The sequence below is a fragment of the Cannabis sativa genome, chromosome 9 (assembly GCF_029168945.1).
Source record: "Cannabis sativa cultivar Pink pepper isolate KNU-18-1 chromosome 9, ASM2916894v1, whole genome shotgun sequence".
Taxonomy (NCBI): Eukaryota; Viridiplantae; Streptophyta; class Magnoliopsida; order Rosales; family Cannabaceae; genus Cannabis; species Cannabis sativa.
Genome location: NC_083609.1, coordinates 49,329,188 through 49,338,551, shown reverse-complemented (window position 1 = coordinate 49,338,551; position 9,364 = coordinate 49,329,188). Strand labels below are relative to the sequence as shown.

Below are 9,364 nucleotides of genomic sequence, written 5' to 3'. Positions count from 1 at the left end.
GTGAAGTTGTATATATGGAATTGTATTATTCCACACTTTCTTGTTTCCACATTCCTATCTTCGTGTATCTTTTTGGTTATACTCAATGGAAGATCTTCTTTTAGAAATTAATTAATTAAATAAAAAATATTCTCCAAGTATATAGCAGATGAAAAATCTTCTTATAACGCAATTCTCTCATTTTTACGCCGGCCTGAGTTGAGATGAGACAATACATACATAAATTAATTATCCTAATTGAGCAAGTCAAATTAGTAGTATATACTTTTGGGATTATTATATATAAAAGTACGGAAGTAATGACAAGTTGGGTTAGAAGATAAGCGCAAGAGATTACATGCAATCAGTGCCAACATTGACCTGTTGTCTCTTGGAGTTGGGATCATTATCACATGATCAAATGACCTACCCTACTTAAATTTGTTCATCTACTTTTTGAGCTGTACTGTTACAACCCTTTGATTCTTTTTCCGGGCAATGGTCCCCTCTTTACCTTTATCAAATTGATATGGTCACATGGCCAATCATCAATAAAAAGTACTATATGTCTTTAACATATTCATATATTAATCTGAATTAGATAGCTCTGGTTAAGGGATAAAGAGCTAATTAAATAAAGTTGATCGAGGAACATTCAATTTTTTAATCCCAAAAAGTGGAGTAGCTTTTCCAATTATCATGCTCTGAACCCGAGAGAATTATCTAAAATCTAAAATCTTAATTAAGCAAAAAGAGAAACTTTGCTAGTTAATACAAACTCATCATATGTCACTCATTTGCTGGTTATGGTAATAATGGTTGATGGGGATAGTAATAATAAAGCAGACTTCTTAACTTTTTTGTCTATTCAAGAATCTGGTAAAACATAAAGCAGACACGAAAGTAGTAAATATATTAAACCCAAACACAAGTCATATAACACTCCCTTACATACTCTTCTTTTATACAGAGTATGTGGAAAAAAATAAAATCATCCCAAATCAAAATATGTACATAACTTCAGAACCTTATGCCTGAACAAATATGAAAATAAAGCAACTTAAAAAAAAGAAGTGTGGACCAAAAAAACAAAAAAAAAAAAAAAGCAAAAACAAACATGGAGACAGCCATGAAAGCAATGTGTTACCTGTCATTATGTGCCCGAAACCATGTGAGGTTGAATTATACCATTCCATTTCTTGTCTCTCCCCTTTCATTAACCTAAAATTTATCTCATTTTTCTCCTATTGAAGCAAAATCTAACATCTTAGTAATCAAAGGACACAGAAATCAACGATTATTATATCACATATAACAACAACAGTAAAGACAGAATCCATACAAATACCCTTTTCTTTTTTCTTTTTACGAGTGAAAAAAGTACAGCTTCCATTGAAAAGGGATCACTTTTTCTTGTTCTTGCTTTTCCCATTGGCGAACATTGAACCTATTGCGAAAATGTTTGCCGGAGGAACATTCAAAACCGGATTGATTGAAACTCCATGTCCACTGCCGTAAGCTCCATGTCCCTTCTTCAATGGAGGTTTCTGATAACTACAGCTTGAAGCAGTGTTATGAGGATGTAATGACTGCACCTTGTTAGAAGCGTTAGAACTTTTCTGGGTATTCTGTTTAGAGCTGTTGGAACTTTCTTTTGGTATCAATGGGGATCGTTTGATGTTAATGGGTTTGGACTCGTCAGCAGACCCAGTCGAGTTGCTTCGAGATAACAGAGGCAAAGGACATAGAGTCCTTCCATAGCCAGAACCACAACTACTACTCCTCTTGAAACCCCAAAAGGACTTGGAACTCTGCCTCTCTTCACCTTCATTATTGGTCTCTTTCTTGGAGCTTTTACTGTTCTCCTCACGCACACAAGGTGTTTGCACTAATGGTCGATCAACTTGAGGAGGGGAAATTTGATCTACGATCTCTTGTTTCGGCGGTGGAGCAGAGGCGATCTTCTTCTTGATTTCACTGGGAATCATTTTCCCACCAGAGAAAAGCTCATCCGCTGAAGAAGATTCTTCGCTAAAGCTCTCACGAACGCAGAAGTCAAAATCAATACTGGAGTTCAGACCGGAAGAGTTCGATCTGAGAGGGCGTTGTTCGATGGGAACAACGTCGGATTGGAGAAAATCATAAGAAAACGAGATTCTGGGAGTACTGCCATTACTTGTCACCACCATAGCGGGAGACTTCTCCGAACACAGGTCAATCGCCATTGTTTTTGTATTTCACCACTCAAGAGAAGAGTCTCAGAGCCAGATGACCAAATAACCAAAATATCCAATCTTAATGAGAGAAAAAAAGATCTGGGATACTTGTCTTTCCGAAAGAAACATGCATTAAAGAGGGTTCAAATCCAACCGACAATACATAAGAAAACACTAGGAATAAAACCCTATAGAAGAAGAAAGTTGTGCGCTTGTGGTCCAAGAAAAAATGACTTGAGAAGAAAATGGGATTAAGGCCAAAGTGGTAGATAATCAAGAAAAAACAATAAAAGAAATGAAGGGGAGGTTTGGAAAGTAAGATTTGTAATAACTGAAGTAAGAGTTTTAGTTATTTTAATTTTTTTTTTTTTCTTGGTTAGGAAGGAATGATAGGCAGATAAGGAGACGTGCAGAGAGTATTATGCATCTATCGCCGGCCTTTATGGAGAAGAGAGAGAGAGAAAGAAGAGGTAAGTAAGTAGTTACGAGAGTATAAATCCTCTGTTTCCAATTCTTGACATGTATTAATGTTTCTGCTGATGTGGCATAAGAGGATTGGCTAATTTATGTTCAGAGAATGTAGAAAGTTTCACTTTTTGGAAAGTGAAAAATAATTCTTTCTACTTTAATTTATTTTCTCTTTATTATTTTAGTCTCGAGAAAAGTCAAATAATTGTAATGAATAGTTGTTACTTGTTAATACTATAATTTTTACTGTATAGTCTGTATGATATGGGGGAATATGAGTTTTATATTCTTACCAAAGCACACAGTTTTCTTCTGGTTTTATGGAGAAGTAGGGTATGTTAAGATATTTATTGAAGCAAAGAATAATGATACTGCAAAATATTTTGTACATAATATAAATGAGTAATATATGATTTGTTTTTACTATTATCAAAGCATCTATAATAAAATACTACAAAAATAATATATATCTATATGTATTTATATATATATATATATATAAATAAGAAGTACGATGGGTGAGACTGTCTAAAAATAAAAATACTTTAACGTGATGTTTTTTTTTTTATTATTCTTAATTCTCTCAATATCTACATATTTTAAAGAAGATATTAACATCAGTGTATAATTTTTTTTTTCATGTATTTAGTTACAATATATATGTATTTTACCCGGTAAAGATTGCACTTAAAATTTTTTTTGATCACATGATTGTCATTTCTTAAATATATACATTTGATTTATTAAATTTATAAACACAGAATAACATATTAAAAATAATATCAAAACTAAATATATATATATGTTATATTATCATACAGCACAACCACAGGATAGCATATTAAATTATTTAATTTATTAAATTAAAAAAAATATGTATTTGATATATTAAATTTATTAATATGTATTTCTTTGTTTTTTATATAAATATTTTTTAGTGATAAGTTTGAGTTTATATTTTTGATGATGTATGACTTAATGACTGTTAAGTCTATTAATTATAACTGTTTTCAGATCTGAAAAATGTGTTAATAAAAATATTTGAAATTCGAGATGGAATCTGAGATTAATATGAAAATTTGTGAAGGACAATATTGGTGACTAAGAGATACGGTGATGACAATGGGTGAGATATGGTGATGACAATGGGTGAGATAAAGTCAAGACCAGCTCTGAAATTTAGTGGGCCATAGAAAAAAAAAATATTTTTGGGCCCTTATTTAAAGTAAAATATTGTATTTTTCAAAATTAATAAAAAAAATATGTACTTTTAAAAGAGGACAAAAACATTTTGGCCCCAAGAGACTAGGTGAGCCTTAGGCATAGGCTTAGCCCATCTATGCCTAGGGTCAGGCATAGATGAGGTGATAACAACGGCAGATACAATGATGACAACAACTTTAAATGATCGAAATATATACATAAAAAATAAATACATTATAAGAAGGAATGTTTATTTTAATAATGATAATACTTTAATTTTTTCTCACACCACTCTATTTATTTATTTTGAAAAGTGCAATCAAAAACTCTATTATACGTTAATAGTATAAATTTTAAACTTCTTAAAAAATAAATAATAAAACACACTAATTAAATTTTTAATAATTCTAATAATAATAACTAATAATATAATGAATACATTTAAAATATTTCTTCTAAATAAATTTATTAACAAAAATATGTGATTAAATTTTTTTTACTATTATATATTAAAATTATTTTTTTTGAAGGTTTATATTTTATGTTATTATATTAATGAATAGTTATTTTTTTATTATAATACTAAGAAAATTAAGACAGTCGTGCGGGTTATGTTAACTAGTTTTTATACATATGAATTATTTTTTAATGAGTATTAGTTATTGATTATTGAAAATTTTAAAAAATAATTATAATTAAATATTAATTTAAAAAATAAGATTTTAATTTAATAACCAATCGTAAAAAAAACTAAGGTTTTAGCTTAATTTTAATATTTAATTAAAAAAAATCTCTATTTTCTTATATTATCTAAAAATATATTTATTTTTAGCATTACTTTTATCTGTCTTTATTGCTCAAACTCAACAATTTTTTATCACTCTTTTGGTTGGATAGAATAACATCAATCATATAATGCAAAAGTAAAGATTTTTTTTTTATTTGGATAGAAAAATTAAGCATGAAATACAATTTTTTCTAACAATACTCATTCATAGATAATACCCATTAGGAGTGCACTAATGTCTTAATAGATACATCAAATGTGTAACTATGATAATTACATTTATTTTTAGATATTAGATGACAATTGAATAGTTATAATTAATTTAAAAATAAACTAAAAATAAATAATAAATAACGTGTAATTTGATAGTTTATTTTCTTAGAAAATTTTATTTAAGATTAATTTTATTTTAAAATTAAATTAGTTATAAGTATTCATTATTTTTTTAATTTATTATTAAATAAAAATCTTTTAGTAATTAATTTTTCTAATTAAATTATTAAAATATATTTTTTTTTTGTGAATTAGAAATTTCATTGCTCTAACAAACTTTCAATACAATCAAAAGACCATAAAAAGTCTGTAAAATGTCTAGACAATTGTATCTACATGCTAATTACAAAGAATCAAACCATTCATAAACTATTTGAGCTACTTTTTTAGGCATCACACAAGTGATCCTAGTTTTAACTTGCCACTTTACTTCTTGAATCATCTGCTGCATTTGAGTGTTGTTTCCCTGCCATAAAATACAGTTCTTGGTTCTCCAAATATGATAGACTAAAGCTGCAGTAGCAGCCGCATATACAGCCTTTCTGAACTTGGATTTCTTGGCTCTATTTATCCATCTAATGATCTCCTGCAGTGATATGGTTGTAGCTCCCCAGCCAAGCCATGCCTTAACTTGTTCGAGACACTCCTTAGAGAATTTGCAGCATAAGTATAAATGCTCGGCTGTTTCATCAGATTCATTGCAGAGAATACATTGTGCATCTGTTGCAATCTGAAATCTGACTAGTCTTCGCCTGGTTTTTAACCTGTCTTGCACAGCTAGCCAAAGCAAAAAGCTATGCTTTGGTATGTTCATCCTCGACCACACCTGTTTACTCCAGTGACAAACTTGGTTTCCTACTGTCATATGATTGTATACATCAGATATTTTGTAATTTCCAGCAGCAAACTGACTTGTGTTGATTTGATCTTTCCATTCATTTTTGAGCTCAACTAGTTTCTTCCAATACCAACTGCTTTGAATAGGGGCCTCGTACTCCCACCAAGAGTCTTTGTTGATATAGACATTATGCACCCATTTTACCCACAAGTTGTCTTTCTTTGATGCAATTGCCCATATATTTTTAATAACAGCAGCTTTGTTCCATTCATGTATGCTCATGAAACCTATACCACCAGATTTCTTTGGCTTGCATATGTTTTTCCATGCAATATTCCCAGCACCTGCCATAACACTTTGCCCTTTCCCCAAAAAACTTCTGCATATGGCTTCAATATCAGCAACTACTCTTTTGGGGAGAATCATAACTTGACTCCAATAAGCATGGATAGTGAGAAGAACTGAATTAATCAGAACAGCCCTCCCAGCATATGATAGATTTCTAGTGCTCCAAACCTTAATTCGGGCAATCATCTTGTCCACTAACAACTTGCATTCCTCCTTAGAAATCCTTTTTGCACAAATTGGGAGACCAAGATATTTGAATGGAAGGTCTTCTCTAGTGAAGCCAGACATGTCAACCACTCTTTTAATTTCATTTTCCTCCATGCCAGTGCAGTAAATGGTTGATTTAGACTTATTTGGGACCAATCCAGAGGAATTTGAAAACAAATTCAGGCCTTGAAGCATTCGGTAGATGCTTTTAAAATCACCCCTGCAGAATAATAGTACATCATCCGCAAAACTGAGATGATTTAGTTTGAGTTCGTTGCATCTTTCATGAAAAAAGAAATCTTGTTTTTCACCAACTTTGCTCATGATTCTACTAAGATACTCCATTCCCAGAACAAAGAGCAACAGAGACATCGGGTCTCCTTGTCTTAGCCCTCTGCTTGTTTGAAAATAGCCATTCATAGAACCATTAAACATGAGTGAGAATCTTGGTGTTGGATGCAAGTCATGACAATAGCTATAAACTGTGGCGAGAATTTAAAAGCAACCAGAACTTCCTCCAGAAATTCCCAACTCATGGTATCATAGGCCTTTTGAAGATCTAATTTGATCATACAATTGGCCTTGGCTGATTTCCTCCCATAGTGCCTTATGAGACCTTGACAAATCATAATATTATGGGCAATAAACCTCCCTTGAATGAATCCACCTTGGTTTGAGGCAACCAAATCTAGCAGTATACTTTTTAGCCTGCTACATATGAGCTTAGTAGCAACCTTATAAAGTACATTGCAACAAGCAATTGGACGATAATCACTTACCAAATTCGGGCACTTACTCTTGGGGATAAGAGTAAGGACTGTAGAGTTGATTTCTTTTAGTAATTGGCTAGAATGAAGGAAGTCTATGATTGCATCAGCAACATCATCTCCCACAAGCTCCCAATTGTCTTGATAAAAATAGCTGCTGTAGCCATCTGGACCTGGAGCTTTGCCTCCTGGAATGCTAAAAATTGCCTGTTTCACATCTTCCTTTGTGTATTTAGCTAACAGTATGTCTGCATGTGTATTAGTAATGGTGGCACCACTCTCCATTATTTTGGTTGATACCTGTGTTCTCCCCTCCATGCTAGAACCCAATAGGCTTTGATAATAGTGAAGAAAAGTTGCTGTTATACCAATAGAATCTTCGACTCGAACTCCTTCTACATTAATCACTTATAAGATCTTGTTCTGGTTCCTTCTTTCATGAATACTGAATTGGAAAAGAGCAAAATTTTCATCTCCATCCTTTATCCATGCCATTCTCGATTTCAGGTGCAAGAACGGACAACAGGTTTTGTGTACATCAGCATATAGCTTCTTGGAATCAGCCTCCTGCTCCTGTAAAACTTTACTCAATGGATCCTTTTGAAGTGTAGTTTGACAATCGATTAGGTCTTGCCTGGCTTTAACATCAGCTGCTTGAATGTCAGAAAAATAGCACCTGTTTAGCTCTTTAAATGCATATTTAAGAGCTTTTACCTTGGTAACAACCTGGTACATTTTTGTGCCTTGCACATGTTGATTCCAAATTGTTGAGATAATCTGCTGAAAGTTAGGATGGGAAGACCACATCCTAAAATACTTGAAGGGCTTCCTTCCACTCTCCAAAGCAGGGTGTATAGAAACCACTGCATGTGTGTGATCAAATAAGCCTTCTGTGAGAAAGATAGCTTCTGCAGTTGGCAATAATTCCATCCAGGCCTCGTTAGCCAAAACTCTATCGATCTTGGAATAAATTCTATCAGCTGCACTCTGCTTATTACTCCACGTAAAATAGCTTCCCGAATATTTAATGTCTTCAAGGTGACATTTAGAAACACAATCTGCAAAGGCATTCGAATTACCATGCCTTACTCTTTCACCTATTCGTTCTTCCTTATAAAGGATGTCATCAAACTCCCCTAATACTATCCAAGGATCAGTATTAGAAAGACCTTGTAAACCCTGCCACATTTGCTGCCTTCCTTGTTCTTCATTAAATCCATACACAAAGGTTGCATAAAATTGATATTTACCATCAAAAGTTGTAACCCGAGTGTGGATAAATTGACTCGAGCAATTCATGATACACACTGTGAACTGATTAGGATTCCAAGCTAAGATAATTCTTCCTCCCTTATGCCAAGCCAAATTAGTAGTAAAATACCAACCCGAAAACATATTCATATATAAGGCTCCAAGCTTTGGAGCCTTAACTCTCGTCTCAAGGAGACCAACCAAACCAGCCTTTTGATTAGCAATACAATGCTTGACCATATTTTGCTTTTGCTGGCTATTGATTCCTCGGACGTTCTAGGAGATGATTTTATCCATTGAAAAGAGGAGGATCTCCCCCTCCTCCTGTCTTCTCTGTTTCCATCTGTTGCGGCTCTACGGATACTTCTGTTACAACCTCTTCTGTGAGAGAATTACAGTTTAGAACTTGGAAAAAATTGGATGTGGATGGTCCTATCATTGGCTCTTTTGCTTTAACTTTCCAGCCTTTAGTTACTTCTTGAAACTCCCCTGGTGCTGGTTGTGGTTTTTCTTCAGCTTTCCTTTTATCATTCTTGACCAGCCATTCCTGTTTCAAACTTTGTTTTTTACGACAATCAGTAGTGGCATGCCCTATTCCTTTACAATTTCCACAACTTATAGGTTTCCACTCATAAAAAATTTCAACAGGTGTATTATTACCAGGCTCATCTTCAAAATAGATAGTACCTGGGAAGTCTTGATGAATGGAAACTTGGATAAGGACTCTTGGGTAGCTAAGTTTGTCTCTCTCTTTGGTAGAATCGTCCACCATAATAGGTTATCCCACTTGGCCAATGATTTTAAACAAAGCTCTTAGCCCCTAATATTTCAACTCCAAATCTGTAAGCTGAACCCAGATTGGAATAGTACGAATATCCTCCTTTTTGAAGTTGGTATTTGGATCCCACGCCTTCATGATGACATGCCTCTTATTGAAGAATATATATCCACCATCAAGCACTTCATCATGATGATCCATTGTATCAAATCTGATTAAGAACACCCCATATGACAGAAGTCCGACCTT

At 33.2% G+C, this 9,364-nt stretch overlaps 3 protein-coding genes across 3 annotated transcripts; all 3 read right to left on the bottom strand.

Moving 5' to 3' along the window:
• Positions 1-873: 873 nt before the first annotated feature.
• Positions 874-3,081, bottom strand: LOC115722812 (uncharacterized). Its single transcript, XM_030652144.2, has one exon. It carries the CDS (start codon positions 2,202-2,204, stop codon positions 1,383-1,385), a length of 822 nt encoding a protein of 273 aa, XP_030508004.2. The 5' UTR covers positions 2,205-3,081; the 3' UTR covers positions 874-1,382.
• Positions 3,082-5,269: 2,188 nt separating this feature from the next.
• On the bottom strand, positions 5,270-6,739 carry LOC133031450 (uncharacterized). Its single transcript, XM_061104948.1, has one exon. The coding sequence runs from the start codon at positions 6,737-6,739 to the stop codon at positions 5,270-5,272; it is 1,470 nt and encodes a 489-aa protein (XP_060960931.1).
• Positions 6,740-7,494: 755 nt separating this feature from the next.
• On the bottom strand, positions 7,495-8,577 carry LOC115723653 (uncharacterized). The gene has a single exon (XM_030653136.2). It carries the CDS (start codon positions 8,575-8,577, stop codon positions 7,495-7,497), a length of 1,083 nt encoding a protein of 360 aa, XP_030508996.2.
• Positions 8,578-9,364: the final 787 nt, after the last annotated feature.

Bases quoted from the DNA above. Each gene is read 5' to 3' on its own strand.
- LOC115722812 (XM_030652144.2), bottom strand. From the start codon at position 2,204: ATGGCGATTGACCTGTGTTCGGAGAAGTCTCCCGCTATGGTGGTGACA.
- LOC133031450 (XM_061104948.1), bottom strand. From the start codon at position 6,739: ATGAATGGCTATTTTCAAACAAGCAGAGGGCTAAGACAAGGAGACCCG.
- LOC115723653 (XM_030653136.2), bottom strand. From the start codon at position 8,577: ATGGTCAAGCATTGTATTGCTAATCAAAAGGCTGGTTTGGTTGGTCTC.